This window comes from Tenebrio molitor, chromosome 8 (genome assembly GCF_963966145.1).
Source record: "Tenebrio molitor chromosome 8, icTenMoli1.1, whole genome shotgun sequence".
Classification (NCBI taxonomy): domain Eukaryota; kingdom Metazoa; phylum Arthropoda; class Insecta; order Coleoptera; family Tenebrionidae; genus Tenebrio; species Tenebrio molitor.
In genome coordinates, this window is record NC_091053.1 from 3,565,939 (window position 1) to 3,584,019 (window position 18,081).

The 18,081-nt window shown below is 42.3% G+C and overlaps 2 protein-coding genes across 8 annotated transcripts in view; one reads left to right on the forward strand and one right to left on the reverse strand.

Moving 5' to 3' along the window:
• form3 (formin 3) overlaps window positions 1-15,157 on the forward strand; it is a 46,339-nt gene extending 31,182 nt beyond the window's left edge. For all 7 annotated transcript variants that reach the window (XM_069056551.1, XM_069056553.1, XM_069056550.1 and 4 more), the window contains 13 exons: window positions 3,153-3,354; window positions 4,091-4,250; window positions 9,519-9,552; window positions 9,640-10,557; window positions 11,225-11,413; window positions 11,462-11,562; window positions 11,610-11,680; window positions 11,736-11,843; window positions 11,894-11,964; window positions 12,020-12,399; window positions 12,446-12,534; window positions 12,581-13,280; window positions 13,335-15,157. In XM_069056551.1, the coding sequence (XP_068912652.1) occupies window positions 3,160-3,354; window positions 4,091-4,250; window positions 9,519-9,552; window positions 9,640-10,557; window positions 11,225-11,413; window positions 11,462-11,562; window positions 11,610-11,680; window positions 11,736-11,843; window positions 11,894-11,964; window positions 12,020-12,399; window positions 12,446-12,534; window positions 12,581-13,280; window positions 13,335-14,746 (4,428 nt within the window). In that variant the 5' untranslated portion in view covers window positions 3,153-3,159 and the 3' untranslated portion in view covers window positions 14,747-15,157. The remainder of the gene's footprint in view (window positions 1-3,152; window positions 3,355-4,090; window positions 4,251-9,518; window positions 9,553-9,639; window positions 10,558-11,224; window positions 11,414-11,461; window positions 11,563-11,609; window positions 11,681-11,735; window positions 11,844-11,893; window positions 11,965-12,019; window positions 12,400-12,445; window positions 12,535-12,580; window positions 13,281-13,334) is intronic.
• Window positions 14,881-17,495, reverse strand: msl-3 (male-specific lethal 3). Its single transcript, XM_069056555.1, has 8 exons — window positions 17,249-17,495; window positions 17,089-17,157; window positions 16,925-17,034; window positions 16,472-16,876; window positions 16,267-16,422; window positions 16,035-16,217; window positions 15,766-15,987; window positions 14,881-15,179 (listed from the first exon to the last, which is right to left on the reverse strand). Exons 1-8 carry the CDS (start codon window positions 17,348-17,350, stop codon window positions 15,125-15,127), a joined length of 1,302 nt encoding a protein of 433 aa, XP_068912656.1. The 5' UTR covers window positions 17,351-17,495; the 3' UTR covers window positions 14,881-15,124.
• Between the last annotated feature and the right edge of the window lie 586 nt (window positions 17,496-18,081).

The following is an 18,081-nucleotide window of genomic DNA, read 5'->3' on the forward strand; positions in this document are numbered from 1 at the left end:
CAACAGATCAGGCCAAAAAGGAGATTTATTTTTATTTAAAATTTCGAATGCAAAGTTACAGACTCACCGAGAGTAAGACCGCTTTCGTTCACTTGAATTGTATTCACTCACTCAGCTCCGCTTCGTGGACGAACAAGCAATTCGCGTGAACGAAAGCTTTGCCTTCCTCATTCTTACTGTAAATAAGTACCGATTTTTTCCGTTTGAAAATTGATTTTTTGCCATAGAAGCCCGTTTTCTCTAGACTGACACATTTTCAGTCCCAGAAGATCTTGCAACAGTTTTCAAAAAGTCATTTTCGTAGAACAAAATTACCAATTGGTTAAAATTTAATTGTTTTGCACTGGAGTTGTGGCTTTATAGTACTAACTCTTTTAAGTTTCTTACATGACATTTTGTCTCTCCAGTTTAGTTTTTCTTTTTTCCGCGATAAATAAATATTGAATGCATAAACTTGGCACATCTTTCTCCAGCGCTAAGGTATTCCTTCTAGATTTTTCAATCTTGGAACTTGTAACAGTTTTCCACAAGACATATTTTTTTAAAGCAAAATCACCAATTCATTAAAATTCGTGCGTTGTAGCTTGATAGAGGTCTTGGATTTTCTCATGGGCTATGAATCATATCCGCGCAAACGACGAATATCGTCATTCGTTACGTTAGTTTCGTCTCTTTCTCGTCTATTTGCATCTAAAGTAGTTTTCAGTTTTCATTTACCGATTTTTCACTGGTTTATCGCTCCGCCTTCGCGCAGATATTTCCAAGGTCACAGCCCATGAGAGAGTCCAACACCACTATTATTAACTCTTTTAAAACACGTTTTGGGTTACGTTCATGCTGGAATTGTCCCTCAACCCCTAAATCATTTTCACCACCATGCATAAGTGCCCCAATTGTGTATCTTTCGCCCTTAAGTCGCGAATACCATCACAAAAATTATTATTACTAACTGAAAGTGCTGTCTGAAAGAAAATCTGCGTTTCTTGAACAATATTCCTTCTTTCTCTTTTGCTCGTCGTTTTTCGCTCACTGTCTTTCACTCACTGGTTTTCATTCTCTCGTAAATGTTTTCAATTTTTTTCTCTGTCGCATCCAGGACATCATCCATTTCCACAATTTCCACAACGTGCACACAGCCACTTAATTAACGTTACAGAATTTTATTTATTTTGTATTTTATTTTTTTCCATAGCAACAGATCAGGCCAAAAAGGAGATTTATTTTTATTTAAAATTTCGAATGCAAAGTTACAGACTCACCGAGAGTAAGACCGCTTTCGTTCACTTGAATTGTATTCACTCACTCAGCTCCGCTTCGTGGACGAACAAGCAATTCGCGTGAACGAAAGCTTTGCCTTCCTCATTCTTACTGTAAATAAGTACCGATTTTTTCCGTTTGAAAATTGATTTTTTGCCATAGAAGCCCGTTTTCTCTAGACTGACACATTTTCAGTCCCAGAAGATCTTGCAACAGTTTTCAAAAAGTCATTTTCGTAGAACAAAATTACCAATTGGTTAAAATTTAATTGTTTTGCACTGGAGTTGTGGCTTTATAGTACTAACTCTTTTAAGTTTCTTACATGACATTTTGTCTCTCCAGTTTAGTTTTTCTTTTTTCCGCGATAAATAAATATTGAATGCATAAACTTGGCACATCTTTCTCCAGCGCTAAGGTATTCCTTCTAGATTTTTCAATCTTGGAACTTGTAACAGTTTTCCACAAGACATATTTTTTTAAAGCAAAATCACCAATTCATTAAAATTCGTGCGTTGTAGCTTGATAGAGGATTTTCTCATGGGCTATGAATCATATCTGCGCAAACGACGAATATCGTCATTCGTTACGTTAATTTCGTCTCTTTCTCTCACTGGTTTATCGCTCCGCCTTCGCGCAGATATTTCCAAGGTCACAACCCATGAGAGAGTCCAATACCACTATTATTAACTCTTTTAAGTGTCTCACCGCGGTATTTTCTCTAAACTTAACACTTTCCAGCTTACTTTTTCTTTTTTCTGAGATAAATACTTAAATCTTGAACCGATAAACCTGACATTTCCCTGTCCCGTGCCAAGATTCCTTCTTCTTCTAGATTTTCTAGTCTTAGAAGAACTTATAGTTTTCTAGAAGCGATACCTTCTAGCAGCAAAATCAGCGACCGACTAAAATTAATTGTTTAGCGTCAATTTGTTCTTTTCCCCATACTCTTCTAAGTCTCCCACGTGACATAATTACTTAAGATACTTTACTGATCATCTCTAAAATGTTGAATACTAATTTAGAGAGGTGTTATTCAACGATTTTTCACAGAAAAAATCTAAAGTACAAAGAAACCATCTATGTGAGAATAAAGTAGGCCCCATGGGGAACTCCTGTGGTACACCAAGTCGCGCAAAAGTTTGCAAAATCTGTGTACAAAGTCGTAAAATCAATAAAAATATCGCTGGTGGTCAATCAAATGAAAGTGTGAATAGAATGGGTCCTGCGGTGGACTCTTGCGGTACAGCTGACACGAGCTGGAACGATTTTCCACTTAATTCCGCACGATTTACATTATCTTATCGGCATTAATGCACCAACCCGACTAAATTTAGCGCCAGTGATTTTCACTACCGAACCAAAACACTTCACTTTTCACTAAACAAACATTGCGACAAAGCGATTTCATAATTACATAATTACAATACAACATCGACAATCTGTTATGCGACGCATTTTTAGAAAGTCTCGTCCATTTTTCACGGTAGATAATAAAGACTTAATGTTAGTGCGATTTATGAGCATTTTTGTCGGAATTGATTAATTGCAGAACCCTCTCAGCACTGACAGTGCTGGTTATGTAAAAAAATGTGTGAATTACCATAACGCCAGATGAATGGATTAATTGACGATGTGCATCTGGTGCAGCGAAGTGCTGCAGAGACAAAACAGGTCGTCGAGAAGTGAGACTGGCGAGAGATGTCAGATTGTCGATTTTGCAAAACGAATAAAAATGTTGTTTTAAGAATAATTAAGTTGACAAGTTCAACCTTGAGGTACGAGACTAGAAAATGTATTTCTTTTATTGCATCACCGAATGGAGAAACTGAACAGAAGCACTTGCCCAATCGATTAAAAAGTTTCTGGGCGGTTTTCTCATGCAGTTTTTTTTGCAGTTAGCGGATGATGCAGACAATGGACTCGAGGATCGGCCTGGACTTCATCGTCGAGAACCCGGAGTACATCAGGAAGCTAGCCGCGGCCCTCGACACCAGCAACGTCACCGTCAAGAAGCAAGTCTTCGAGCTGCTATCCGCGTTATGTGTCCACAACGAAGAGGGTCACGCTCGCGCCCTTGACACTTTGGAACACTACAAGGTCCATGAGTCACTTTGTTGCATTGCAGATAATTGACCCCCAACATGCCATCAACACGCCTCGAACGCACCATCTGCCCGAATTTTTCCAAAATTGAGGGGCCAACGGGTCCGGAATGACCCGCGCGGGGTCAGAGTCGACCGGTTGGGGTGGAAGTGGGCGGCTGTTTGTTCGCGTGTTACTGTGGATGATTGATTTTGGCCATTTTCGGCACCTGAATGCCGACATCCTTCGGTCTAGGAGTCGATTGTTTGCATTTACATAAAATGGAAAGCTGTTTGCTTTTCGACGCTTGCGGTGAAACCGCACGGGAGTCAAGTGCGAGGGAAAAGGGTTGCTGGAAGGTTGGGGGACGTTGCACTTTGCCAAAAGAAAAAAAAACACTACCAAGAAAAACGTTCAACCGTTACGTGCACGCACAATGCGATTTTGTGAGATTTGTTTTGAAAAGTGGAGTCAAATCTTGGAGACAAACTTTTTCCTCGCGTGAAAATTTCTGGAACTCATAAATTTTGGATATTTTAAGATATTTTGATTTTGGATTTTTTTCTTTTGAAGCATGAAGAACCAACAATTTTTTTCGAGAGGCACATACTGATGGAACCTCACAAAGAAATTTGCAAAATGTCTTTCGAGAAGCATTCACTTCACTTCACTTCACTTTTTGAAGTGCCGTGCACGCAACGGTTGAACCTATGAATTCAATTTTTGCTCATGACCATTTTAAACGTTGCAGAAACTGAAAGGTGAGAGATATAGACTGAACGTGATAGTCCAGGAGTTGGACCGAGCAACCGCCGTGGACTACCAGACGGCCCTAGTGGCCTTCATCAACTGTCTCATCATATCGACTCCGCGCCTCACGGATCGCGTCCGCCGAAGAAACGAATTCATAGGTGAGACGTTACAAATAATTAGATAAGAGCCTGCGGGACCTCTTAACGAGGTAATTAGATGTCGACGGTTCAAAGACGGGAGAGAACCACTCCGAACCGTCCTAATTGAATAAACGTGTACCAACAACATCCGAGTTTCTCCGCTAAAATCGAAAGAATTTGCGCCGCGGGCCCCGAAACATTCCTCCCGTGATTAGATCAAATAAACATATTAATGCGGTGTACTTAAATTATGTTTACAATGACGCTCTTCGCCGTAGATGGTCAACAGTTACTTCCTTCTAGAGTACAAACGGTTCGGGATTACGTAAGGAGTGCATCTGGCGGACACCGATACCGCTTAATCTAAATCGATCGCTTCGAATCGCTCAATCTAGCTCTTTTTTACCAGTTCAGGTGATTTGCCCGGTCGATCGTTGATTTTTAATGATTTTTTTCAGCGACTTATCGCATTTTTATGGTAATACCATTTTTGCTCTTGCTTGTACCAATTTGGGAATGTAGGTTCTTGTGCAAATTACGCCGAAAACATGAATTCTGCGGATATTTTAAGAGTGATTGCTTTATTAGCGACGGTTTAGGTTTTAATTGCAAGAGTTAGGTCGAATGCCGGTCATTTTTGTAAAATTATGCAAAGTAGGTGCCGGAAATGTTCATGTGATGTAATCTGAGAGTATCTAATTTAGTGGTGATAAAGTGAGATAGTTATCGGGTCTCAGTTTTCAACATTATTTAAAAATAAAATTCCTTAAAAGATCTTAGAGAATTTTTCCATGTCGCCGGTTTATTTATTAGATGTGTATTTTTGAGCAATTTTCGGTGTAGTTTGATATTTTCAAAATGAGTCGTTATGTTGTAACGTTCTGTGGATTTTTTCTTTTTCGTTTTCACCACCAGAATTGTTTGTTCCGTTTCCTTTTATCTCTTCATGTAGTTGCAGTTTCAACATGTATAACATTTTTTTAAATCAATTTTAACTGTCAAAATAAAATTAAAAACACATTATTTTCAACATCATTGTTGTCATTCAGTCAGAATTTTATGAACAATTCGCTGAAACGTAATTTGATATTAAAGAAATTCTTTTTATAGATCTGAATAACCATCATCCTCATTCCTTCTCTCTCCAAAATTAGTATCTTTCATTTAAGAAGTTTCATATTCTTCGGTTCAACAGGTCCTACCTCCTGATTCCAATTTTGCCATTGCTACAACAATTTCACTTAATAATGGCTCCTTTTCTACTGATGAGGCTTGGTTTCACCCTTCTCTCTTGATTTTTTTGTGCTTAGAAATCCGATTAACAATTTGCAAGAGCAGCATCCAGCAATTAAAAAAGATACCACAGCAAATGTGGTACCTGATATACTTACCAATGTTTTTGATAATTTAAATAGAATTAGTTGTTTTTTTTTTTCGAATATTTGTGTTTTTTTCTTTTTTAATTACACGTTTTTCACTACTAAGTTTTACGAAAAAATGGGTCAAAAAAATTCGTAGTAGACTTTTTTTTGTTGTCATTTAATTCAAAATTAAGTCACGTTAACAAGAACATCAATCTTAACCTCAATTTAAATCACAAATGTCTTTCACCAAGCTGGAGAAAACCGATATGGTTTTGATCTATGGCGAAGCCCGTGGACATTCAGAGCTAGCACAGCAAATCTACGGTGAAAGGTTGCCTCATGCACGAACATTTGTAAACGTTGTGCAGCATCTTCGCGGTTTTGGGCGTTTCGAAATAAATAAGCGCGATCTTGGCCGCTAACGAGAAGATCGCATTTAAATTCCAGAAGAAGAAATTCTTCACGAAATTGAAAACCAGCCAAGTTTGCGAGTTCAAAACAGCGCTGAGGAAATTCGTCAAAACAGAGGCATTCTCAATCGAGTTCACTTTTCTTGGACACGTCGTGCTGAAGCTTGCATTGCAAACGATGGCAAGCATTTTGAGCAACTTTTTTGATGAATCATTTTATGCTTTTACTCACAATTGCAGTCTTTTTACTTTGTTGTTTTTTGAATAAGTTGCAGGCACTATTTTGTCGTCACTTCAAAAAATTTATCAAAGATGAAGATGATGAAACTCAAAAAACTTTAAAGATAAAATCCATAAACCAAACATAACCTTGAATGACATAGAAACTTGATATTTTAGGTTGATAATGTTTGCATTTCGGGCGTGGACGGCGATTTTGGCCCTTTGGCGTCTTATAATCCCTCGGCCCTTGGGGCCTCCTGGTTATAATTCCGCCGCGGGCAAAAATCGCCTCCTTCACGCCCTTAATACAAAAATACAGGGTGTTTTTGAAATGCCTGCACAAAAAAATATTTAAAAAATTCTATGTCAAAAAATAAAATGACATTTATTTTTTGAGCTACAATTTTTTTTAATTGCTTTTAGTTTTCTACGTTATCCTACAACCTCGTAGGTAAAATTTCGGCACATTTTAAAAATAAACCCTGTATATCACGTTTTATAAAATGTACGCCAAAAACAAATGTTATTTTATTTTTTGACATAGAATTTTTTAGATATTTTTTCCGAGTTCTACATGAAGCCAGTAGCTCGTGGTTAAAATTTGTGCACGCATTTCAAAAACACCCTGTATATCATTTTGCCCGATTATCTCTTTAGTAATCTTTTGATTTTTTATTTTCATTTTTTTTCAACATTTTTTATTCCCCATATCGTTTATTTTGTTCTATGCATTTGCTTAATGCCCTAACAAGACCTTGTCATTTTCCTTCTCTTTGTATATTTTTTTTTATTGTCGCATTTAAACTCATTTACAAAAATTACAAAATAAATATTGGGTCGCTCAATCACAATTTTTTTTCAAATCGAACTGTTCAGCTTAAACTGAACCGAATCATTTAAAATTTTTGTACCAAATGGTACGGTCGGTGGACAAATAAAAATGGGACACTTAAAATTTAATCTATGTAAATCAGATCATTGAATTGTCAATATATTTGTGAGTGCCATATAATATGTCATACCAAAGTTAACCTATTTGTGATAAAGCCGTAATTAAACCATGCAAATTTGTAAATTTTGACTTATGTGATTGTCATTTTTGTCCCAGTTTTGTTTGTCCATCGACTGTACAGTTGGTTGCAAAAAAAACGGGAAACGAAAATTTTCCTAATGTACGTCGCGAGCAATAAATTTTGGTCGTCAATGTCATCTCAAAATTTGGTTAGATTGTCACAGATTTAAAAAATTTCCCTACCTAATTATGCCCACGTCAACAAAGTGTCAAAAAAATGAGAAAAAAAAGACAATTAATGTCATACAACATGATGATAGGTTATGATATTTACGACTGTTTTACAATGGGGCATTTTCGATTGCGTCAAAGAATGACCTTGCGACCTCGCGACTGTAAATTTGATTTTATCCATTTGTCAATTAGGTGACTGCTTGACAATATCTATCAAATAATTTAATTCTAACCTACCTCTCGTAAGAAGGATTCACACTATGAAAAAATTGTAAAAATGTGTCAATTTTATTCTGACAGTTCCCGTTTTTTTGCAACCAACTGTACATAATACTAATAAAAAAAAATACAAATTGAAACAAAAGTATCACTTGTATTAGGCATTCACGATCTTTTTGGGAGTTGGCCATGATTTTTTCTTCTCGCTGACTGATTCAGTGATGCAACGGATTCAACTTTTTTTTATTGTCAGTGTGTGTGACATTTTCTTGCCACCGCATTGCCAGATTTATTATTTTAATATTCGTAAGAAACTAAATTATTTATTACGTGTGTAAAAATAACTTTAATTTCCGTCAAAGGAAAAGCCAAAATTGCCAAAATAATTTTGTTACGACAAAAAATTTCCGATGCTACCTCTAATTTAAAAAGGAGAGACCACAATTAAGAGATCCGGCAACAATGTACCTATTCAGAAAATATAACCTTAATCTGAAAACAACCTAACCTAACACAAAAAGTGTCAATTTCCTTTAGGGAATTTAGTTATCACCGAGGTACTGCCAACAAAATCACTAGATGGTCATAGCCGACCCGGTCCCAAAACGATCGTGAATGCCTATTTTAGCGATTCTTTCTTTTTAGTCTGAATACATTTTTAATTACATTTAATTATAGTGTAGATCATTGTTCTGTTTACGTTCTTTATCTATTTTTAGGCTTCCATTTCAACACAGCATTTAATTTATTTAGCAACCGCGTGGCGTCAGAAATCGACCTTTGCAGAATCGAACAAATCCAAAGTTCTCGAGTAATTCGCAATTTATCAAACGTTCTACGCAAACCGGTATGACTTGCATTTTTTTTCAAATCACCAAACGCTGATACATTTACATAAAAATGAAAATTGAAATGTGAACGTCAGCTGCCGCCAAAGTCGTACCAGTAGAACATCGAGACACCGACATAAAAGCGAAGGAACGAGAGCACTTGTCACTGTCGAAAAATTATCATAACACCTATAACACCGGTGTTTGGAGGAAAATACAACGAATAAATTACAATTTTAAATTGGACGAACCTCGTGTTACATGCACTTGTTTCTACATCTGGGAGTTATAACAGACATAAGTCTGATCAAATTTATAGAGATAACGGGACGGGGTGTGATCAATCACAGGAAAAAAAATTGTTAATCACAGTGTTCGCGTATTAATTTAATAATCGCGTCGCATTAATATTCATTTAATATTTGTAATTTGAGATTTCCTAGAGAGGCAAGCTGAGATGTTATCGTCGCTTTGTGGAGCCGCTTGCAGTCTGATTTAGATAATATATCTAATTTTTATGCAAATGCGTCGAAATTATGGCCCCGAGTAGACAGATCTGGCCAGATATGATTTTTAATAAATAAAAATGAAAATAGACACGCGAGCCATTAAAATTCTACAGAGATTGAGTCACTGCGGGCAAAAGACGACTCCTCCAGGTCGATCTTCAGCCTAATTGACGTCTGTACTCGAGCACGCCCACCATGATAGATCCGCGCGCCTCAAATCGGGGTTGTCGAGGGGTCATTACGACGGTTATTGCTTACCCACGTTTCGCTTTTAATTACCAACCAAACATGAAAATACCGTTCGTCTTTAACGAATCAAAAACGTTCAATTTATTATAACAATGCCGAATCGTGACGACCATTTTTGGCTGTGTTGTATTTGTTCAGTTGCGGCAAGAGTGAATATCCGCCAGTTCCCGGAATGCAAAGCGATGCATTGTTACTAACTTTCGTCAAATATTTGTATTCATCGAGTGTTTTTTCCAGGATGTCATCTGCTTCCGGTGCTCAACAACTTGAGGTATGTGGACGTTAAACAGTGACAATTTGGACCTTGACTGTCCAAACAGCAGCGGTGACAACGAACCATCACTGTCTTTATGTGCAGGAAATGCGCCGAGGCGGAGCCGGAGCTGGCCGTCCAGCTGGACGTGTTCGACGAGCAGCGCGACAGCGACGACGCCCAGAGCCTGCAGGGCCCCCACGGCGTGGACCTGAACTCGCCTCTGGACGTCTTCTACGCGATACTGAAGCAAGTGGCCGAGACCCCCCAAGAGATCCCTTTTCTCAGCATCCTGCAGCACTTGTTGCGCATCGACCCCAAAGACGCCGTCAGCGACATCATCTGGGACACCGCCGAGAGACTGGTCCACAGAGCTACCCTCCTGGAGAACCGCGAAGACGCGGCTCGTCTCTTGAGGGCCCCCAGCGCCCAGTCGAAATTTTTCTGTCACTGTCACCTCCGCTCCGAGTCTAGTCCCACCAGGAGGCAGTCGCTGAACACGCCGCAGAGTCCCACTCCGGGACCCATCCCGCCGTCGCCGCTCGGACAACCGCTGCCGCCGCCTCCTCCGCCCCCGCCGTGCATCCCGTCGCCGCCTTGTATCCCCCCGCCGGTGCCGGCGCCGCCGCTTCTCCTCCAGAAACCGACGCCGCCCAAGCCGCCCCCCGAAACCGACACTGTGATAGAGAAGTTACCCCAGCAGGAGATTCCGGCGCCCAAGATCAAGATGAAGACCTTCAACTGGAACAAAATACCCAATAACAAGGTCGTCGGGAAGAATAATATCTGGACGCAGGTGGCCTACACCCATCAGCACTCCCCCATGGCGGACATGGATTGGTTGGAGATGGAGGGGCTGTTCTGTCAGCAAGCCCCGCCCACTCATTCTTCGCCCAACGTCAGGATTCGGGAGGCAGGACCCGAATCTCTGGACAGAAGGATGAGGAAAGAAAACTGCGAGATCACCTTGCTGGACGGCAAGAGGAGTTTGAACGTGAACATCTTCTTGAAGCAATTCAGAAGGTTGGGTGATCGATAGAGGTGTTGGATTCTCTCATGGGCTGTGACCGCGCGAGGTGGAGCGATAAACCAGTGAAAAATCCGAAACGTCTTTTTTGTAAATCAGCTGTCAAACTGTCAAGTTGGTATGAGGAATTGAAAGTAGCAAATAGTGCATTTTACAATGTAGGTTGGCAGCGTCGAGCCGGTCAAGGTTATCAGCGCTGTCATTGCGCATACTGTCATTTGCGTTTGCGTTGAAAAATTAACGCACAAAATTTGAAAAGATGTCTTCGCGAAGAAGGGTAGTGGGCAGCCCCTCACAGAGCGTGAAAAAATGACCCCGATTCCGTACTGCGAACAGTTGGAAAGTGACAAACCTGAACTGAGTAAGAAGGCATCAAACATATTCACTGTTTCATTACAAAACATCGTTAAACGAAAGTACATGCTCCACAAAATACATTCTCTACAAGTACCTACATTTCATTGAAACGTTTATTTAACACCTACCACGTTCGACAATTGAATTATGTTAGCCAGACATAACCTCAAATGAGGACGTTTTCTGGTCGGTTCGTAGCGCCTACTTGATACCGATATTCGTCGTTTGCGCAGATATGACTCATAGCCCATGAGAAAATCCAACACCTCTACCAACAACTTCTTTGGTCTGATGGTTTGGTTGCAGCTCCAACGAAGACATCGTCCATTTGATCCGGGACGGGGAACACGACGACATCGGTGCCGAGAAGCTCAAAGGCCTCCTGAAGATCCTACCAGAAGTAGACGAACTGGACATGTTAAAATCCTTCAATGGAGACTTCACTAAACTAGGCAACGCCGAAAAATTCCTAATCCAGTTGACCAACTTGTCAAAGTAATTGTTAACACTTGTGGAGACGTCCAATTGATTTTTTGGTTGCAGTTACAAGCTGAGGATCGAAAGTATGCTCCTGAAGGAAGAGTTCGCTTGCAATATGAGCTACCTGGAGCCTAGTATCAAATCCATGATAATGGCTTCTCAAGGTACGTTTTCCAAAGAAAATCTTTCGATCTGTACAGTTTTGTTTTAGATCTGATGACCAACAAACCTCTGCAAGAAGTGTTGTACATGATCCTGGTGGCTGGAAATTTCCTGAACGCGGTACTAGCGACGAGAAATATCGTCGACAAGTGTTAAGTTACTTGGTGTGTTTTAGGGTGGTTACGCCGGAAATGCAGCGGGAGTCAAGCTGATGTCCCTCCAGAAAATCACCGACATTCGAGCCAACAAACCCAACATGAATCTGATCCACTTTGTTGCTTTGGTAACTATAAAATAGTTTACTCAGCACTTTTCTCCATTATCAACTTCCAGCAAGCCGAGAAGAGAAACCCGAAACTGTTGACCTTCACCGACAACATAAGCGTCTTGGAAGACGCCGCTAAGTAAGTCATCTCAAATTTGCCCCCCCCCCTCTCTGTTGACCGTTCACGTTTCAAGGACGACAGTGGAGCAGCTGTTGAACGAAATCAACGTCCTCGACGTCCGGATAAAGAAGATCAAAAAACAAATCGAGCTGCCCTCGACGGAATCCGAGATAAAACACCAGATGACCGAGTTCTTGCAGATGGCGGAGCGAGAAGTGGCCAATTTGCAGCTGGACATGGACGAACTGGAACGGGTGCGAGTCCAACTGGCGGAGTTCTTCTGCGAAGACACCAACTCGTTCAAACTGGAAGAGTGCTTCCGGATCTTCCACGGATTCTACTGCAAGTTCAGGCAAGCCGTGACGGACAACGAGAGGAGGAGGATACAAGAGGAACAAGCGAACGCGAGGCGGCGCCAGCGCGAGGAACTCTTGGCCTCTAAACGAAGACAAAGTAAGTGGAAAGGGTTGCAACGAGTCGTTGTTAATTTGTTTTCTAGTGGAGAGTTTAGGGGGCGCTGCGGATTCAGAGGTGCCATTCATCGACTTGCAAATCTACGACAGCAGACACTGTTTTCCAATGAAAAAGGTTGGTAGTAGTGATTTTGTCCGACTGGTATTGACAGTAATGTTAGGGATGGAAAACAACCAATGGAACATCCGAAGACGAGTTGTCGTCGGTGACGGGTTCACCGTCGTTGTCCAGGCGGCGGCTCGGTTCGTTCAACGGCAACGGCGATTCCGCCACCGGTAGAGACGAAAAATCCCCAGATATTACCCCAAACGGGAGCCTCCGAAGACGTCGCAGCCGCGTTTTGTCCGAAGAAGACGAAGGAAACTTGATGGACTTCTTGAGGGCTTCGGGGCAAGACAGCAACCGAGAGAGGCGGTCTTGGGGCAGCTTGGACCGCTCCTGGTCCAGAAAAGCACGAGGAGGGAGTCAACGGAAGAGGCCGGCTTTGCTGGGGGCGGACTTCACCTCCGACAGAGAGCGACCGTCTTCGCCGTCTCCACTGAGCGAGTCCAAACCGATCTTGTCCGCACCCGAAGAGGAAACGAAACCGAAGGAGTTGCGGCAGAAGATCGAGTCGTGGCTGCAAGCCAGCGAGAGCGACCAAAACGAAGACTCCAGGAGACAGACTAGGAGACTGACCAATCGGAGGTCTCTGGAGATGGATTCGGAGAGCGAGAGGAGCAGCACTCTGGACACGTTGCCCGAAGGAAAACAGGTTTACAGCGGGAGTCAGTCGACTTACAGGAAAGTATATCCGGCGTGGGAACCCTCGAAGACCATCGAGAACACGGACGTGGTCAGTGCTATGGAAGCTGTGGAAGGTGAGTGGAAAGGATTGTTAGGAAAGGATTGCTTGGTGAAGACGCACATTTCAGAAGTCCAACCGCAGATCAAGGACAAGTCGGCTTGGCGCAAGTCGACCTTGAATGTCGCCAACAGTACGGAAGAAACAAAAGACGACACGCTGAGACACAGACACGACAACAACGACCGCAAGACTCTTATTAGTTCGTTGGGAGAGCGTTCTCCAACCGACAAACTGACTCTCTACATAATCAAGCCCAATGAAGTCCCGAAGTCCAATTTAGGGCACGCGCCTGCGCGCAGACTCCGCGATTCGCCTCCCAGTGAGGATCAGACCATCAGCAACAAAGTCGAGATCGATCAGGACAACATCGAGACGCCTCCAGCGACGAGGAAGATCTTCATCCCGACTCCTACCGAGAAGCGGGAGCCGACGCAGCCGAGTCCTTGTCGCCGTTTGATGGGACGTCCGCGGGACTCTTTGCCGAGTCCCGACGAACCCGAAGCGAGTTCGGTCCTCGGGGACGGTCAGTTCGATAGGTTTTCGGCGGCGCGAAGGACCAGACGTTACAAGCGCAACACGGAGAACAGCGAAGTGTCATCTCCGCCGGAAGCGACAACGGAACCGGTGAAATCGCCGGACCCGAAGGACGAGGACAAGGAAACTCGGCTGAAAGCTTGGCAGGACAAGTTAAAGACCCAGGGCGAGCCTGAAGTGAGGAACAGTCGACGCCACCGCCACCAGACCGGCATCAAACAAGACGAAGTGAAAATCGCGCTGCAGCTGAAGAACGAATCGACAAAAATCGACATCCCCTCGCGGAAAAGCAAAGAGCACGACAACGACGAAGGTTTCGAGGAGAGTCAGAGCTTGATGTCCGAGTCCCCGAGCCAAGGCGCGTCATCCGGGGGCAACTACGAACCCGACGACGCCACCCACTTAGTCCTGTCGGACTACAGTAAGTCCAAACCGATGAGGGCGTCGTCTCTCGAGAGCAAGAGCACCGTCGACTCCACCACCAGCAGCGAAACACCAATCACCGCCACGAACAAAGCTCTGAAAAAAGCCCCGCCCAAAAGTGGGCGTGTCCTGGAACGAGCCAGCACCGTGAGACGCACCGTCCAAGAGCCGCAAAAGAAGAGCGTGATCCCGCGCAGGTCGAGCAGTTTGCGCAAAACCGACTCGCAGTCCAACGTCCAGAGGTCCAACTCCAGGAACAGTATCGTGAGTTCGAGGAGCTCGTTGAACAGCTCCGCCTCGACCAGCACCGTCAAACGCGTACCCCTCAGCAAGACGAGTGTGCCGAAGGCGGCGAGCGTGACTGGCAAGACGGTGAAGAGGACGCCTTCAACGGGGAGCACCGCGGGGACGAAGCCGCCGCGACCCATGTCGTTCATGAAACCCACCACGTCCAGCGCCACCAAGATACATTCCACGCCGCCCGTCTCGAAGCACGGTACCTTGTTCAGGTCCAAGAATTAAGCGACCGCTTAAAGACAGATATTCATTTGTTCACTAGTCAAAAGTGCATTATCTAGTACATAGGAGAAGTGAGGATATTTTGTCTTGCGTGCAGAGCGTCACGTCACACTCTAGGTCATAAGAAAACAAAAAAGAAAAATCAAACGTACTATTCCTACAACTATCACCTACAAAAATCTTTTTGACAGTCTCATTTTTCACACAGTATTATGACAAATCACAAGAATAAAAGACTAACATTAACTCACTTAATTAGGTACCGACAATTCGCAGCATCAGAACTTTGTGGCGATAATTTATTATATATTTTTTATAATTATACTTAATGTTGAACTAATAACTAATAATGACATATTTATTTGTTACCAAATATTATTATTATTTGTCAATATAAAATTTTTCCCCAAACCACTCCCGGTGATCATTTAAATAACTGCAAAAGAGACGATCAGAAACTGCCAACACCGAACGTCCATAGCTGAGAGGCTCAAAAATATCATTCTGCAGGACTAACACCGTGATAAATCGAAACTCGTGCAGGCAAACTGTCAAAAAGAATTGTCCCAAGACAAATGGGCGTTATTAAAATATTGTGAATCAGACAGCCGAAAAATCTTTCTCTTGGTAATATTTTTGCAATACTCTTGAGCCGTTAGCTTAGCTGTAAAAAAATAGACCGCTTTCCAAAAAGCGTTGTCTTGCGAAACGCAGACAGACCTGAAGAGTCATTTAACGCTCATTTAACATAGTTATTTACATTAAAATCCGGTAGGCTTACATTGTACGACCGCGTTAGTAATGTAATACATTAATCTTTTGCCAAATTTTGCAGAACTTGTCAGACTGGCATTCGTTTAATGAAATAGCAAAAAGTTATCTACTATACCGATAACTGACATGCTTACCATTTACACCACCAGATGACGCATCAGACTTTAGATCCATGGCCTACTAAATCTGAGCTGCGCTTCGCTGCCCCACAGAATTATTTTTGAAGCCTCTCCACTAACACAACTTACTCTACGAACTGGTCCAAATGCTGCAAAAGAGTCTTCCACTTGTTCTCTTCAATACTGGAGGCGTTCAACAGTTCCGGTAGTTTGACAAAAAGCCGAGTCAAGTGTATCGCTCCGTAGACCAAACACGGGGGCGGCGGCTGTTGACTGTATACGTGTTCGGGCAAAAGTCGCACCGCTATCGTCCTGTTCATCGATCCCGACCCCTCCGAATTAGTCTCGACGCTGAAAACCCAAATGAAGTGTTTTTCGTGTGGAACCCAGCAACTGACCTTGAGACCGGTTTCGCTTTAGTGGCGCCCTCTGACTGGCAGTTCCCGTTCGAGACCCCGTCTGTGCTCTTGTTAGACCTCAGACTCCGCTTCCTTTGCAAGGCTTTGTCGTTTTGGTACTCATCCTCCGAAAAATTATTGGGGTAGGTGATGTAGTCCATGTAATTCAATTCGTTTTTGTTGCTGCGGCCAAAACAGATAAAATAGTGCAAGTTCGGACGCCGCCACCCACCTAGTGGACTCGTCCGTGTCTGGGGGCATGGGGGAGGTGTACACAGCTGCGGCGGTCTCGATTTGACCCTGCTCCGACTTGTACAGCAGCAAGTCTTTGTAAGTGAAGTCGAAATAAATGCGGAGTCCGTCGAGGACCTCGCTGCACACCGACAAACTGAAAATGGGGTTGTTTGACTCTCGCGTGACAACTAGACGTTTCTTACTTTCTTTGTACATCTTCGGGTCGACGTTTTGTTTGAGAATTGAACGGGTACCTGTGCCTCGAGTTCGTTTTCTCGTTTAAATCGTAAATCTGATTGGTGGCGTAGTGCCTCCAGTAACTCTCTAAAATATTTACAATGTTTGGTTCTGCCGGGAGTCTTACCAACTTGTTTTTTGTGTTGATCAGACAATAGTCTTGTTCTAAACAGGCGCGGAGCTCTGTCGTTAGTTCAATGGGGACGGATTCTTCATCCATTGAGGAGTCATCATCTGAGCTGCTCGTAACGCATTGTCCATCATCTGTGTCCATTCTCGCGGGGCTGCCGGAACTACCGTCATCAGAAGAAGGCGCGGTGCTCGTCTTGCGGTTGTGCTTCTTCCTGTCTCTTCGATACAAATAGGCACCTCTACAAAACAACATGCCAAATAGATGTTCAAAAAATGACAATACTTACAGTTGCAACTGGGATTTTTCCGCTAAATCTTTCTGTAATTGTCTATTTTCCGGTGTATCTTTCAGAACGTATTCCTCACTGACGTATCGGTCCCACGAGGAATTCCACCCCTGTAATGAGACACTGTTAAGCCACAACAGTTGCATGACAGTTGACTTTGTTACTTGAAAGTGTATTAAATATTCTACTGTTTTCCTCCCTCTGTGATCTTTGGTTACGACTACGTCTAAAACCTGAAAAATTATCAACATAATAGCTAAAAAAAAGTTGCGGTACGAGTTGAGTATTGATCAACACAAAACTTTATAGGTTATGTTTACGTACCTTGGAGTCGTACAACACTTTTGCTTTTGTCGGATCAGGCTCGTAACACAACACTCTCTCGTTTTCGCTAAATTTTAATTTGATACCTCTAGTTGACACCATATTATCGTATTTTCTGTTATTTAATCTTGTTTTAATGTTATTCACTCGATAACTTTGTTTGTTGACATTCTTGGGTTTTTTTTTAGTGAAACGTGAAACTGATTGTTAGGTTGGTACCGGCAACGGCAACCATCATGTTGTTGGGCGCCGATTAACAAAGTCGAAAGTCGTGCCAATCAATAGATTTGAAATGTGAAATGGCCACCCAGGGGACCCAGGCCACCAGAAGCACTTGGATCGCGAATGAATGGAAATTGGAAACTGTCAATGCGTCTTTATTGGTGCTATCAGCCTCAATTTTGATTGTTGTGATTGTGATGTGTCAGTTTTGAAAAGGTGAATGTCAGATTTACCGAAAAAACATTCAAGAAGTTTGCAATATATAGACAAATGGAATAGAACAATGTTTTAATTAATAAAAAATATAAAATGAATAAAAAGTATAAAAAAATTTATATTTTAAACCGGTGGCATTTGTATTGACAAATTGTACCCCTAATTTTCCTAATACGGGATGATCAAGAAGGACTGTTTAAGTTGGTAACTCTGAATGGTATTTTAAAACGTATAACAGGAGTAACTTTGGGTTGTTGATGGCTTGTCGTTGTTAATGCTATACCTATATCAGATATTTGTCAAATAAACCAACAAAACACATCCGGTTGCAGTGTTATAAATAACCGAATTAAAAATTTTTTTTAATTGTACTGCCAACTTAAACAGTCCTTCTT